The sequence below is a fragment of the Suricata suricatta genome, chromosome 9 (genome assembly GCF_006229205.1).
Source record: "Suricata suricatta isolate VVHF042 chromosome 9, meerkat_22Aug2017_6uvM2_HiC, whole genome shotgun sequence".
Lineage (NCBI taxonomy): Eukaryota > Metazoa > Chordata > Mammalia > Carnivora > Herpestidae > Suricata > Suricata suricatta.
The window spans coordinates 74,915,453-74,932,085 of NC_043708.1; the positions used below are offsets into that span (position 1 = coordinate 74,915,453).

Here is a 16,633-nt window from a genome sequence, read left to right on the forward strand (position 1 = left end):
ACAACTTTGCAACATTTTTTTTTAAGGTTTAGAATTCTAAGAATGGGATACTTTTCTTTTATAGTTGGTAGGGACTTACTTTTCCATGTATCCTGCCACAGGCCACATGCCCAATATTGAGAGCTACAACCCTAAAAGTCACTCCTTTGACCTTCTACACTGTATCACTTGATCCTTAGTTGAAATGTCTTCATCATAATGCCCCACGATGGCTATGACTTTCACTATTTTTACACTCTCCTCTGCAAAAGAAAATGTAGCAATAGAGGGAAAATGCAACAGGTCTACGAAGAGATGATAGGTCAGACTGAAGCTAAGAATTTAAAGATCTAACTGGCTATGTGACTCCTGTTATTGTCAGGGAAGGGAGAACAAAGGCTTGCTTGTATTATGGAAGCTCTCTAATCTAACAGTCGTGTCTGAGACATGGGTTCTGGCCTCAGTTTGGCAACACTGAGTGAAAGATGCTAGAGCAAGAGTTTACAGACCTGTAATAAAAGCATAGTAAGAAGTTAAATCACCAAATCGTAATTTCTTTACGTTCAAAATATGGAGAATTACCTTACTACCCAAGCTTTTTAAGCTTTGTTTAAAGTCTTGTTTCCCTCCATTTATCCCTTAAATGGCTGTCTTTCTAGTACTCTGTTCTATAACCTTTGTTTTTGTTTTGTTTTTGGTCTGTCTAAAACTGTAGTTTTCTTGAGTAACTTCATCTAAGCTGATGACTTTAATTACATATCATACAGATTCTGACAATCTTTGTTTTATAATTTATTTTTTAATTAAATTTTTAAAGTTTATTTATTTATTTTGAGAGAGACAGAAACAGCATAGTAGGGGAGGGGGGAGAGAGAGAGAGAGAGAGAGAGTGAGAGAGAGAGAGAGAGAGAGATAATGAATGAATGAATGAGAGAGAGTGTCCTAAGTAGGCTCTGCACTGTCAGCACAGAGCCTGATGTGGGGCTCCAACTCACAAAACCAAGAGATCATGACCTGATCCAAAATTGAGAGTCAGACACTCAACTGGCTGAGCCCTCCAGGCACCCTGACAATCTTTGTTTTTTTATGGTATGTGTAGACCATTTACATTTAATGTTAATTATTGATATGCTTAGATTTAGGTTTATCATTTTATTATTTACTTATGTTTGTTGCCTCTGTTTTTTGGTTCCTAACTTTTGTTTCCCCTTTCTTGTTTTCTTTTGAGTTATTTGAATGTTTTTTTATTATTCCATTTTAATATATCAATTATATTTTTCCTTATATCTCTTTTAGTGGTTGCTCTAGGGACTAAACATGCATGCCTAACTCTTGACAGTGTAGTCAGAATCCAATTACTGTTACACTTTCCCCCATCTCCTTAATGTTGGCGCTGTCTAGCGTATTGTATGTAAATATATTGCAACCCCACCGAACAATGTCGTATTTTTTGTTTTCAGCTGTCAAACATCTTTTAAAGAACTCAAGAGAGGAATAATACCATATTTACAGAGATATTACCATTTCTGCTGCTTTTTCTTCTTTCTTGATGTTACAGGTTTCTTCCTGTTGTCGTTCTCTCCAAAAAGCTTCCTTTAGCACCTCTTTTAGAGGAGGTCTGCTGGCAACTCATTCTTTCTTCATCTGAGAATGTCTTTATTTCGCCATCATTTTTGAGGACTATTTTAACTGTATATAAAATTCAGGATTAACACATCTTTTCTTTCAGCACTCTGAAATGGTGTTCCACTTTCCCTTTCTCCAAGTACTCCGAGTCCTCCTGGCACTTGTGGGTTGACCAGATGTGTGGATTTTTTTTTAACCTTCATTTTTATCACTCTTTATCTATTTTCTTCAATAAGTTTCTGTTACAAAACTCTTTTTTTCTTTCTCCTGCCACTCAAAATGTACTTTATTGTAGTTTTTTTTATTATTTAGAACTAGTTATAAAGTGTCTGAGGAAAATAATTCATAAGGGATATCAATGAGAAGTAAATGGTTATTGGTTTACCCTTTCCCAGGGGGAATGTCCTTTAGCCATGGAAGTCTTGAAGACTAGGAAATGCTTGTTTTGTTGTATGACAACATGAAGTGTTGTAATACAGAATTCTAAACTCCGTATTTCTTGGTCTGGGGGGAGAGGAGGATGTGAGCCACAAAGACATTCCTGGTATTCCTCAGATCTCAGGAGAGAACAGCCACCTTCACTGCTTATGTGAGTTTTCAGCTCCTTTTTTGGTAAAGACATGGAAAGTCCATGCAGGGCCAGCAGTAGCTTATAGATATTTGCCTTTTCTCTGCCATTCCATTTGGCTTTAAATAGGCAAGAAGCTGGGGAAAAGGCAACCTTGATTAAGACCCCTGAATTATTTAAATTTCAAACTTAAAATTTTTCACTTTTAGCTGTTTTGTCAAAAATATATGAGTCATATCCAGGAAAGACTCCAAATTTGTGGCCTAATGCCTTTCCCCCATACTGCTTTAAGTCAAATAGATAATTAATCTCAAATGTTAGCAGGTGCTTTTTGGAAATAAAAAAGCTTGACTCATTTTTGCAAAGTAATATTCCAAACATGAATTATTAAAATGGCTATGGTTTCTAAGGATCTCAAAGTCTCCTTTCCATAAGATTTCTGGGAGGTCTATTAGCTGTGTTTAATAGAATAACATAGGCTGAAGCCTAGAGAAGTTGACATACCTGCTCTAGGGTATATTGTGATTTCCCTTGTGAAGAAAAGCAACTTTTGTTGTCTTGGGGCTGAAATTAGAGCACTCTCCCAACCCTCAGCTGTAGAAAGGCTCTGATCCAGGCTGGGATGGGCGTGGGGAAGAGGTTGCAGTCAGCTTTCTGGTTGGTGTGAATTCAGTTGGTTGAGGCCAGCCAGAGAGGAAGGCTAAGTCGTGGCTGTGCTTTGATTGGTGTTGGTTTGTGATTTATGCACTCTCTTACACAAGCTGCTTTCTTCCCCTGTTCTACCAGGCAGTCTTGTTGCTGGAGATGACTGTCAGCTGCTTTCTCTGCCCAGCCACCATCACATGCCCTACCACCGGAGCCTGGGAAGCCTGACCACAGACCAGCATCTCCAAGGCATGAATAATTAGGTAGGCATAATGGAAGGCACTCACTGCACCCTCCAATTGCGTAAGCCCATTACTGAAGTCTGCTACATCAGCTTCTATCTTCCAAGGGGGGAAGTCAGAGGATTTTCATACAAGGGCACTGTAACTCTAGACAGATCCAATAAAGGGTTTCATAACTGCTACCAAGTCAGGGAGGGGTCAGACGTCATCAGCCTCAGCCTGCAGCCAGATGAACACCCAGGCGACATATTTTTCAAGCAAACTCCCACAAAAGACATTTTAACTGAGCTGTACAAACTCACAGCAGAGAGGGAGAGACTTCTGGCCAATCTGCTGAGCTCAGACCATATCCTGGGGATTACGATGGGGAACCAGGAGGGAAAGCTACCGGAGCTGTCCGTGAGCCTGGCGCCTGAGGACGACTGTTTCCAGAGCGCTGGTGACTTCCAGAGCGAGCCCCCCGTGGGCTGTCTCAATAAGAGGAGTGCCCACGGGAACAAAAAGCCCCGGAGGTTTGGTGGAAGGAGAGGAAACTTTCAGGTGCTTCCACAGAAGAGGACAAGAAGAAAAGGGCGTGGGGGCCAGGAATCGGCTCCTCAGATGGGGAAGGACCAAGTCTATTCCAGTAACTCCCTCCCTATTTCTCGAGCAAGGCCTAATCTTTGGCTTCTAGAGGAGAGAGGCAACTTGCTCCCAAGTGGGGCATTTACATCTTCCCTACAGTGGAGAGAGAGCTGTCCCCCAGAGATCCTCAGCGCACTGCATGCCAGTGGGAGCTTTGGGAAGACTTCTGAGGACACCCGGCTTGGAAGAGGAGGGCTGCCCCTTGACTGCAGCTCCATAGAGCCAGGCGATGATGGTGGTGCCAGAGTGACGAAGAAGGGCTCACGCCGGCTGGCGCACCAGCAGACGGATTTGTCTGAACGTCATGAAGACCCTGAGAAGCAGCCAGAGGCAGAGAAGGGCCGGAGGGAGAAGTCTGGTGAGCGTACGCGCAAGAAGAAGCCTGTTTCCAAAGTGGTGGCCAAAGTCCAGGACCTGTCCACTCAGGTGCAAAGAGTAGTTACAACGCATCTTGAGGGTGAGGAAAGTATTGCCATTTGCCCAGGAGCCCAAGCTGAGTTTGTACCCAGAGCAGACTTATTCACCATCCCAGGAGCTGAGGCTGGAACTCAGGGTTCCAGGTGGCTGGGCACCGAGCAGCACAGGGACAGGCCATTGCAGTCGTTGGACACGGAACATACCCCAGCCAGCGCTGCGGGGGCTGTGAACAAGGTCCTGCTGAAGGTGATAGAGAGTGAGAGGGTGGATGAAGCCACCGAGGGGAAAAGGCTGGGCTTCCCCCTGAGCACGCCAGCTCCCCGCACCCTCCCAGAAACAAGAAGCAAGAGGCAAGCTGGGCTGCCTCTGAGGGGTCACAAAACCTTGTTTCTGGATCCGCCCCCCAGTGTAGGCCCTGCCTGGTCACAACCCAGAGGCGATGAGGAGAGACCGTCCCCCCGAGGCCTGGCAGCGCTCAGCATGCCGCTTAATAATTCATCCTCTCAGTCCTGCGCATACACACGGATGTCACCTGTTCCCTCGGCTCCTTCTCCGAGGCTTCCCAGCCCTCAGCAGCATCACAGGGTCCTCCAGCTCCCGCTGCCACCTGGTGGGGGGGAAGTGGCTTTCGATGACCGTCCTGACAGAAAGAGCAGTTCTTTCTCTGGGTCCTCCTCTGCTGACACCTTGGAGCCACCATCCTCTGCAAAGGTCACGGAGACCAAAGGAACCAGCTTGACCTCCCTCGGAGCAGGCCAACCTCAGTTGGTGTCTGGGGAACCTTTGGAAAAGACCTCGGCGCCCAGAAAGACCACAGCTCGGCCCCAGTACCAGTCGCCTCCAGGTAAGTCCCCGTGTGAGATACTTTACATCTGTTCTTGGGCGGCTCACGGACCGTAAGAGCGCACATCTGCCTGTGCTCTTCAGAGCCTGGCTACTTAACAGTGATCCCAGACTCCCAGGTCTGTGGGTTCACTTTGAAGCCAGAAAAGTGGGAACGACATAGGAGAGTGTGGAGCTGGTGCTGACTTACAGGGTCAGGGATCTAAATGGCTCCTGGGAACAGTACTTTGTAAACATCTTTTAAAAATACTTCATTTTGGCATATTCTAAAGCTGCCTCCATGGTTCCTTAGGTAGGACACCCAGAGGAAACAGGGACAGGCAGAAAGGAGTAGCAACTTGTCTCTGCCTTTGATGCCTACGCTGGGTAGTTGGCCCCTTGACCTAAATTCTACTGTTCCTGATGCTGGAGGAGCTAAGGTTTGTGGGGATTCTCTAGGCAGAAGGGCAAAAGCACGACATGTCTGTTGTAAGAGGTTTTTCATTTTTGTTTCTTAATAATCAGTTTTATAAGCCTCACTACTTGACAAAAACTTTCTTTTTGTACGAGAAGAGGGATGAGTTCAGTCTCTCTTGAAGAAACTTGGTTCAGATTTTCTCTTTGTTTCCTTTAACTCTTTATTTCTCAAATGGGCATGAAGTAATGTGTATTCTATTTTACCTACGGTATATTTTACTGTTTATGTTTTACTTGTGGGTCCTAACAAGCTGATCTGGCTTATGTGTTTAATGTGATTTAAAATTTTTGTGAAAATAATTTTGGGGGTTCTATAAGCAGATTCAATAAGACCAAAAAAAGACAATGTGTAAAAAGTGCCACTCCAGTATATTCCTTACATTTATTTGTCCAGGCCACTGTGGCCAGGGGTTCAGGGTTTCATGTGCCGCTGTGCAGGTGACGGAGACTTTTCGGGGGTGGGGTGGGGTTCCTCCCACGGCCTGTGGTCATGGCTTTGTCTAGGGAGTGGGTTGTAATACGATATATGGTCTCTTTGAGGTTACAGAAAACTTCATGCACAATTTTTGAGGTAAAAATATCTATCTAGGAAAGAGGAATTTTAACAGCTTTCTATTCATTTGACCCTTGACATATAAAAGATTTCTCTAAGTCATTGATCTGGGGGTGATTCTTCATAAACATGGGGTAAATGCATTTGATCTTGTTTTTGTAATTTATCGATCTTAGTTTGAGAAGACTTGCTACTTTCATGATATAACCAATCTGCTGCACCAGGAAAGTCATAGAATTACAGATTTTTTTTTAAATTTATAGTTTATTGTCAGGTTGGTTTCCATATAACACCCAGTGCTCTTCCCCACAAGTGCCCTCCTCCATGACCATCACTCCCTTCTCCTTCCCCCCCCCACATCAGCCCTCAGTTTGTTTTCAGTATTCAAGAGTCACTCCTGATTTGCCTCCCTTCCTCTCCCTAACTCTTTTCCCCCCTTCCCCTTCCCATGGTCCCCTATTAGGTTTCTCCTGTTAGACCTATGAGTGAAAACATATGGTATCTATTCTCCGCCTGACTTACTTCACTTAGCATGACACCCTCAAGGTCCATCCACGTTCCTGCAAATGGCCATATTTCATTTGTTCTCATTGCCATGTAGTACTCCATTGTGTATATATACACCACATCTTCTTGATCCACTCATCAGGTGATGGACATTTGGGCTCTTTCCATGTTTTGGCTATTGTTGACATTGCTGCTATGAACATTGGGGTACATGTGCTCCTATGCATCAGCACTTCTGTATCCCTTGGGTAAATCCCCAGCAGTGCTATTGCTGGGTCATAGGGGAGTTCTATTAATAGTTTTTTGAGGAACCTCAACACTGTTTTCCAGAGCGGCTGCACCAGTTTACATTCCCACCAACAGTGTAGGAGGGTGCCTGTCTCTCCACACCCTTGCCAGCATCTATAGTCGCTTGATTTGTTCATTTTAGCCACTCTGACCAGTGTGAGGTCGTATCTCAGTAGAATTACAGATTTTAAATCATGTATCATAGAACCCGAGCGATGAAAAATCTCTCTCCATATGGAGTCTGGAGCCTTTGAAAGTTCTGGAAAGGGAAGTGTGTGCCATTATTAGATGAGTGACTTCTGGAGGCTTGGACATGGAATGGCTGTTTCAACTCTAAAGGTTCTTTTTAAGAAATCTCACCAAATTCTAGGATTGTGTGTGTCCCTCATCCAGAAACTAGGTATTAAATATGTTGAGCTTCAGTAAATCTTTTTTTCCCGATTAAGAATTATCTTTTTATTTATTGCCCATTTTCTCTATGAAAAATATTATAACAACTGCTTTGTATCTGGATCAAGGCAAACACACAGTTTCTGTGGTTACTGACCATCATCCCTCTGAGGGGTAAGTGCAATGGGTGGTCACACTTTCCCTTGGCCTCTCTATATAATTGCTCAGAACTGTACCCTTTACTTTGGCCCCAGCCTTCCAGAGCGCTTTCAGGAGCCAGTCCTTTGAATCATAACAATGTTCTTCTAACCTTATAAAAGAAGAATTGGAAAGAAGGTGAATAGGAATGGGAGAGATTGTTTCTTCTGGTGTGGGTGACTTCCCTTCTGCTGAGACCTTCCTCCAGGGCCTCCAAATACTGTTTCCTGTCATCATCCCTGGGAGGGAGTTCTTCAGATAGTTGGTCTTTGATTTATATCCTTTGTTCCTGTGGTCTTCTCCCTTGAATTTCCCTTTTCTGTGGCCATGAGTTCTCTCCGTATTCTGGATCCTTCAGTGACATTTTGCTGCTTGTGGGACCATATATGGGAGAATTTTCCTGCTTCCAGCTGCCTTTTACTTTATTTCCCCTGCCACTCCTTGCCAGCAGAGGCCTCAGACAGTCCCAGCAGCCCTGATGGTGGGTGGAGGGGGTAGGGGGGCATAATTCATTTACTATCAGTGCCCTTTATCTGAGTCCAACTCTCCCCTGTCTCCCATGTTAGCTATTAACCAGGTTGAGTTTATGGTCTGTGGACATTTATTTCCTGTGGAAATAACATCTAGGTATTTTATTGAAGTGATGTGATTAAGATTATTGAAAGCTCTCATTAACTGCTCAAGTAAGAGATTAAGTCTGGCAAAAGTAATCAGATCTGTTTCCAGTTGGAAGACTCTTTAGTGTTATGGGCATGTAGTAATTCTCAGAAAAGAGTGAAATCTGCTTCTCCTTCTCACAGGACTAAGAGTTAAAGCCAGTCTTACCATCCAAAGAGGAAATAGCATAAAGGCATCACAGAGGCGACTGGTCTACCTCCTATTTGTTTTGCAGTTTTCTTAATTCTTCATTCCAAGGGCTACACACAGGAATGTCTTGTCTGCTGGTGATATGACCAAATACAGAATATACTAACCATGAATGGTGGCCAGATTTTCCTTCTTACGCCCTCTCCCCAACGCACACACTGCCTTCTCCCCACTCTCCCTTTGGAATTGGTTTTTATAGTATTTTATTTTGGGATGGAAACTGCTACAGAATGTTGCCAAGCCTTTGTGGAATGTGGTACTTTCTCAAACCCTGAGGGACTCTAGCGGTACTAACCTACACAGTGGTATCCTTGAGGCTGGGATTCATTTCCATTTTGATGGCTTTCTTTCTACCTTTGATCTGAAATAGACCCTTTTTTAATGTCAGAAGAATCACATGGGATTTGGCTTACCATGCTTAGGAAAATGCCAAGTGTTTCTGTGTGCTCCTTGGCAATCTCATGATCTTTGTCTACTGATTGAAGTCACTGGGGCACTGGTAGAAGCAGATGCCCCGGGCATAGTTCTTTTTGATATTGTGAGTCACTTGATCAATTCTGGTACCCATCAAAAGATGTAGTTGATGTCAACCGATTAAGAGTTGAGAAGACACTTGGAATAGATTTTTTTTAATATCTAATACTACCTTCAATACTTTTATCTCTCAAAAAAACCTTTTATCTCTCTAAGTGTATATTATGGGGAGTGGATATAAATTTTTCCCATCATAATACTAAGGTCAGATACAATTCCAATAAAAATATAAAGACACTTCATAACACTAATGGGCATATGCAACCATTTAAGATTACTGCAGAAAGTATATAAGGCACAGAAAGTTATCTGTAATTCATGTTAAGAGAGATAATAAGATTCAGAAATTACATATATCATATCATACCCATATAAAACAAGTATAAGAATTAAATAAGAAATACATTGCTATATACTTATGAGAAAGTAAGGGAGTGGCATTTGAAACTATAGGTAACTTTGACTTAGCAACCCTGCATTTTGGAATTTGGTTTACATAAATAGATGCACTAGTAAATATATATGCACAAAGGTGTTTACTGTCGCATTGTTTGTAGTGGTAAAAATAGCTGAAGGGTTTTGAATGTCCATCAGTAGAGAAATGGTTAAATAAATTCTAGTATACTTCTGTATAGTATTATGAGACTGTTGAAAGTGTTGAACTAGTTCTTTATCTAGCAAGCTGCAAGGTAATGTGTAGCATCCTTGCAGTTTTGTAAAAGCAAATATCACCCCTCACACATATGAGTGTATATATGTTTGGTATGAGCATGAATATCATGGAGACAGGTGGAGAAAAAGACTGACCAGAATGCGATTCTTTATCTGGGGGCAAAACAGGATGAAGGTGGGAAATGAGGTACAGGGAAAGGAATCAGAAGCATTTTCTTTAAATATATATTTTTTAATGTTTATTTATTTTGAGAGACAGAGAAAGACAGAGCATGAGCCAGGGAGGGGCAGAGAGAGAGAAGGAAACACAGAATCCAAAGCAGGCTCCAGGCTCTGGGCTGTCAGCACAGAGCCTGATGCGGGGCTTCAACCCACAAACCGTGAGATCATGACCTGAGCTGAAGTTGGACACTTAACCAACTGAACTACCCAGGTGCCCCATTTAACTTCCTTTCTTTATATATTTTTACATTACATCACTGGTTGCAGTAAACATTACAGTTTTATGGTTTTTAAGGAGTGATTTAAATACTTTTAAATGGTTATCCTTTATTAAAGTATAGTGGGCATGTATGTTATATAAGTTTCAGGTGTATAGTTGCTGTCTGCTGCCACACAACATTATTATAATATTGATTGTATTCCCTATGCTGTACTTTTTATCCCCATGACTTATGTATTTTATAACTTTAAGTTTGTGCTTCTTAATCCCCTTCCCCTATTTCGTCTATAAACCTACTCTTTTTAAAGAATGATTTAACTACCTTCTTTCTTATTTTTTAAATTTTTTTATTTTTTGAGAGACAGAGAGAGATAGCATGAGCAGGGAAGGGTCAGAGAGAGGGAGATACAGAATCTGAAGTCAGACTCCTGGCTCTGAGCCAGCTGTCAGCACAGAGCCTGACACCGGGCTTGAACCCACCACATGAGATCATGACCTGAGCTGAAGCCGGACACTTAACCAACTGAGCCACCCAGGTGCCCCAAGAGTGATTTAACTACCTTCTAAAGAGGGGGACCTGGGAGGCTCAGTCAGTTAAGCATCTGACTTTGGCTCAGATCATCTTACGATTCATGAGTCTGAGCCCTGTACTGGGCTCTCTGCTACCATCACAGAGCTGGCTTCAGATCCTCTGTCTCTGTCTCTTTCTGCCCCTCCCCTGTTCATGCACTCTCTCTCTTTCTCTCAAAAATAAATAAATACAAAAAAAAATTGTAACTACTTTTTAAAAATTTTTTATGTTTTATTTATTTTTGAGACAGAGAGATTCAGAGCATGAGCAGGGAGGAGCAGAGAGAGTGAGGGAGGCACAGAATTGGAAGCAGCCTCCAGGCGCTGAGCTAGCTGTCAGCACAGAACCCGACGTGGGGCTCGAACCCACGAATGTGAGATCATGAGATGATGACCTGAGCTGAAGTCAGAGGCTCAACTGACTGAGCCACCCAGGCGCCCCTGTAACTACTTTTTAAAGAGGAAAACAAATGACCCTAGAGTGGTTGTGTGTGTGTGGTAGGATTGTAGCTAAACCACCCTTTCCTGTATTTTCCCCATATCCTTTAATGGGGTGAGAAGCTCAGCACTGAGATTACAGTGCTACTCAGGGAAATGCAGTTCACTAGAGAGCTGGGAAAGCAGTGCCCACAGAGGACTAGTTGGGCAGGGAGGATCAGGTCAGGATGGAGCATTACCCAGAAACCAAGAGAAGAAGGAGCTTTATAAAGGCTCTTGATAGAAAAGGTCCTGACAGGGAATAGATAACCCCAGACCTGAGGCTGCGAGCAAGGGAAGCAGTGGTCACTGGAACCCAGTCAGGGGAGCTTACCAGAGAGCACCACAGGGCAGCGGCGCTGGCCTCTGGTAGAGACAGCTGGCAGAGAGGAAGTTGTGGGGAGGAGTATCCTGGCCATTCTCTCCTTTGATCTTCTGCATGGACCCCTCTAACTGAACCAACCAGAAGGCAGAGTGTAAGGGAGCTGATGAATGTGGTCTGCGAGGTCAGGCTTCCAGGGCTATGAGCAGGTGGGGAAGGGCAGAGAGTGGATCTCAAAGGGTAAATGGAAGACAAGATGATGCAGATAGGTGAAGACCAAGAAGTGCAGGAAGACAGAATGGTATTTTATTTATTTTTTTTTTAATTTTTATTTATTTATTTTTTTTCAAAGCCAAAAAGCAAGGGTCGTTTATTGCAGGTTCGAACCCGGGCCTCTGCTCACTCCAAGCTGGTGGAACGGAGAGAGCCAGAGAGCCCAGAATGGTATTTTAAATGAGCAACAAGGTAATGAGGAATTTATGGTGGATGTTTTGGTATAAAACCGCGGTCATCTTGGTAATAAATGGTAATTGCACCTTTCATTTCTTTGTCATATGACCTTCATACCTCTCAATTTAAGTACGTTGACTGTTTTATTGTTAAAAAGTCAAAACTAGAGGAAGTAAACGAATTGGAAGATCTGGTGATACAGGTTTCAGTCCATGGAATTAGAAACACTTACCTGGGTTTTAAAAACAAAGCTCTCGTATTTAACAGTGATTGATAGCACTTTGTGTTTGGTTGCTTTTTGTGAAAAGCACAAAAAGAATTTAAAAATATCTGTCTCAATTATTGCAAATTAAGATTGGCTACTTAGCATATAAAATATGAAATAGATTTGTACCACGAACAATTTGTGTTTTGAAGTGAATTTCCATGTCAGATAAGTGATGGGTGTTTCATTAAAATTCTGTTTTTCTTTTTTTTTTTCAAAATCTGGTTTTCAAAAGACAGTATGTTTCAAAAGCCAGCACCAGGACCAAGATTTAATGTTTTAAAATCCTGAGCCAGCTCCATGTATGTGAATTTTCCCCCAGATTAATATCCATTATGTTTTGAGGATAGCACCTTCTATTGAATTTTTTTTCACTTGTTTCTTTTTCTATTCTTGGATTTGGAGCACAGGATTTAAGGCAAGGGTGGCATTCTGCAGTCTCTGGCCACACACATCCATCAAATGCAATTCTAAAGACATATAGAAATGACAGAGTTAATACTGTGTCAACAGTAATAGCCACTGAAAACTCTAAAAGAGAAAACTATTTTTAAATAAATAGATACATATTTTTGGTTACATAATTCAACCATTCTGCCTCATAGCATTATTGGTTAGGGCCTTAAGATGGAAAAACACACACACACACACACACACACACACACACACACACACACAACAACAACAACAAAAGAGAAAAACAAAAAACCCACAAGCTTTTAAGGTGGTAATTGTATCAAAAGCGTTTTGTCAAATTGGTAAAGCAAACTGAATTTCGCAGGTGTCTGTTTTGTTTTATTCCTCATGGATCTTCTGGGAGGGGTTGCTTTCTGAAAACAGTAGGCACCTCCTCTGCCTGCTTTCTTCCTCTTGGTAGCTCTCATCAGGGAAATGATTGCTACTGCCTATTTTACTTTATCTACTTTGTGATCTCTTACAAGGACAGTGACTCCTGTCAGATAGTTCTTAAATGCTGATACAACCTTTTTACTTAGTAAGTTTTTTGTGGCCTCTGGGCTGTGATAGTAGCCATACCGTCCTCCCGGAGTTTCTCTGTGTGCCCTGGTAGCTCAGCCGCCTGCCTCCTGCCATGGCATGTTCCAGAGTTTCTTCACTCTTACCAGGAGGCCCTCTGAGTTTTTTTCCACAGTCATGGATTGTTCCAGTATGTTGACCCAAATGCTTTCTATATGCCCCAGGAAGGAACTTACAGGGAAGAACTTGAAAGTGGGTGAGAATTGGGATTCAATCATGTATAGGATACAGAGTGACTATGGGGTCCTTAAAGGATATTGAGCAATAGGGAAGTATAATAGACAGTGGAAGGAGAAGAAGCCTCATGAGAGAATAAGTGGGCCCAAACTGCATGCATGGACGTTTCCTCATTTTCCTACAAATGCCCCTGTGCACCAGTGGGGTGGGGCTCTGGCATGAAGGGGAGGAGTAGCTTTTTCACGAGAAGCCCAGCACTCTTGCTTTGTGGAGGAGCTGTTCCAGACAGGCAGGAACTTTCTTGCTGAGCCAGCTTCAGTAGTCTGGAAGAGGTTTCTAGAAACCCAAGGGCAGAGAGTGACAGAGCCACAGGGCAGAGGGTGGCAGGAACACTCAGGCCCTTGAGCACAGAGACCTTGTGAGACCCCGGGAAAACATAGCTGGGGAGTACGAGCCTGAGAAAACACTGGATTTCACACTAAGCAAGTGAGTGGGGGCTTTTGACATTGAGATTCAGATCTTTGTGACTCATGTGACACAGTTTTATCCACAATGAGGCAGTAAGTTGGACCATCTGGGTTTCACGTATTTTTCCTAAAATGTTATGATACAGGTTTTTGCTTGTTTGTTTTAAATCCAAGTTAAAGTTTTGAGGTTGAATTTTGCACAGGGAGGGAGAACCCAAAAATAATCCTGTGGTTGATTAAAGCTGTTGGTTTCCAGGTTAGCCCAGAGGAACTGGGGAGAGAGTAAATAACATGTGCAGCTTGAGTGTAAGCATAGTCTCCCTAGGATTCAGACACAGGTCTAGGCACGTCCGGGTAATTAGATGGTTAGAGCTATCAAGAGGCTTTCGCCTGAGTGCTCAGAGGACGGTCACAGGGCAGGGCTCATCCTGAGGAAAGCAGGATTTGAGGCACATGAGAAGGGTACCCGCCTCAGGGGGAGGGACAATATCGAAAATAGCATGACGTAGGTCCTCTAGATTGTCTGTTGACCCAGCCCCCCTCCCAACCCCCGGACTCATGCCTGGGTTGTAGGGAGAGGGTGCTACAAGAAAAAAGCACGGTGAAAATTTAAAGGGAAATTTTTCTAAAATTACCTTGAGATGTTAAAGGCAGGCTCTACAGAATAGAGTGTAACAAACTTGTGGATGAAGGTCCCTACTCCAGGTGCTGTTGGGGCACGCATAGCATGACAGGGAACAACAATAAAAAGGCCTCCTCAAGGACAGGAGAGGTGTCACATTCACCATTATTTACCTGCAGTCAGGTTCGGTAACTGACACATGACATGGATTCAGTGAGTGGTTTTTTTTATGTTTTTTTATTTATTTTTGAGAGACAGAGAGAGAGAGCATGAGCAGGGGAGGGTCAGAGAGAGAAGGAGACACAGAATCCGAAGCAGGCTCCAGGCTCTGAGCTGTCAGCACAGAGTCCGACATGGGGCTTGAACCCACAAACCATGGGATCATGACCTGAGCCGAAGTCAGACACTTAATTGACTGAGCCATCCAGGCGCCCCTCAATGAATGTTTTTGTTGAAAGAAAGAAAGGAAGGAAGGAAGAAGGAAAGAAAGAAAAGAAAGGAGTGAGAAAGAGTGGATGATGAGAAAACATGGCTTGCAAACAGGTACAGGGGCAAATTTTTCCCATTTGTCTTACATTAAACAGAATGGCAATGGTTTCATACCATATTATGTGATTACAATCATGTATTTTCATAGATGACGCTTTATTTCTAAAGCAACCTTAAAACTACTACTCTCTGCACAGATTTAGGAATTAGAACATACCCAGAGGATGGGAATGAAATGAAATGAAATGAAATGAAATGAAATGAAATGAAATGAAATTTGTGAAACACTTCACAAAGCCCAGATTTTTTGTGAACAAATGCCTCTTTATTTTATTTTACAACATGATTGATTTTACCAAAACAGACCTTTCTTTAAATATTAAAATGAGACTTAAGTTTATTCTCAAAGCCAGTCAGTGAGGGATAGTCAAGTGATCCAACTTGAAACACAGACAAGAGTCGGGTTACCGTTTCATGTATTCTGCTGGTCACAAATTAACCATGTTGTGTTATGCATGAACAAAGACCAGCCCATTTGCACCAATGTACACTTTATGACCCAACATACTGGTGAAATAGAAGGCTGGGAAGTTCTTATAACTCTTCTAGGTGGTGATTCAGGGGGTCCTGTATGGCCCACATGCTGGGAGCCTGACATCCATCATTGAAGTTTGCCTTCCATGTGAAAGAAAGCACTATTGTTAGAATGGTTGTGTATCATGCCAATATAAATTGAGGCTGCGTGATTGACTTCTAAAAGCTACACACAAAACTAAGTCCTATCAATTTGCCCGTAAGGCTTCTGTTATTACCAAGCAGAGCAGGATCCTTAAAAAATGGGTTATGGGGCAGGGTTCTAAGAGTAGTAGTAGAAGTCAAGGCCTGAAAAGGAATGGGCAGTCACGGACAATGGCATGAGGGTTTGAAGCCCCAAACCAGTATAGCAGTATGGTAATATCAGCGACCTCAGTTACAGCTACAAATTCCTTTGCCTTTGTCATACAACTTAATTGAATCATGGACGTGACATGCCATCATCTTCACCAGGTTCTGCCCTCCTCACTCAAGCAAAGGGGATTATTCTAGGCATGTCCCCCAGGAAACAAGAATTTAAGAGACTATTTTAGAATTCTGCCTACCACACTATCCTTCCATTAGCTGGGATTTTCTTTCCTTTTTCTGCTCTTGTCTTTGGCTTCCCTTGTCAGAACCCTGTGCCTACAACTTTCCCTAATGTAATATAATCTGAATACACAATGGACTTTTCACTTACATTTCAGGATCATATATCATCCTACGCTGGTTAAGAGGGTGTGTGCCAAAGTTGAACAGTTTATTGTCAAATTTCAGTTGTGCTACTACTAGAAGATTGGCAATGGCTTCAGTTTCCTCATCAAAAGGGGAGTGATAGTAGTATTCACATAGTAGATAGTATATTAACCACTTATGGGCTGTTATAAAGATTAAGTAAAATAGTCTGCTTAAATGGCTTGCACAATGTTCTCCACATAGTGGCTATGGCTAGCACATAGTTCTCCAAAAATGTTTAGATATTATGAGTATATGCTGTCTCAATAGTTGAATTCATATATTCTTTCTCTACATGGGATACCCTAATACATTCCTAGGCACCCTTCAGCATCCATCTTAACCTTGTGTGTGCAAAATGTCAACATCTGTGTAATGTCAGCAAGCTGAATTTAATGTGTATAGGGAACTCTATTTTTAACTTTTCTGTAAATCTAAAATTATTTCAAATTAAACAGCTTTTTAAAAGTCCCAAGTGTTATCTCCATTCCAGAGCCTTTTGATTCCGTTCATTGTAGAATGAACACTTCCATTCTACTCTCAGGAAGCTTTACACATGGTGTTTATCACATTGCATCATGATTATTTATTTATATGTCA

At 42.5% G+C, this 16,633-nt stretch overlaps 1 protein-coding gene across 2 annotated transcripts in view; it reads left to right on the plus strand.

The window, feature by feature from the left end:
* Positions 1-3,047: 3,047 nt before the first annotated feature.
* Positions 3,048-16,633, plus strand: part of FMN1 (formin 1) — a 391,026-nt gene continuing 377,440 nt past the window's right edge. For both annotated transcript variants that reach the window (XM_029951580.1, XM_029951579.1), the window contains exon 1: positions 3,048-4,945. In XM_029951580.1, the coding sequence (XP_029807440.1) occupies positions 3,091-4,945 (1,855 nt within the window). In that variant the 5' untranslated portion in view covers positions 3,048-3,090. The remainder of the gene's footprint in view (positions 4,946-16,633) is intronic.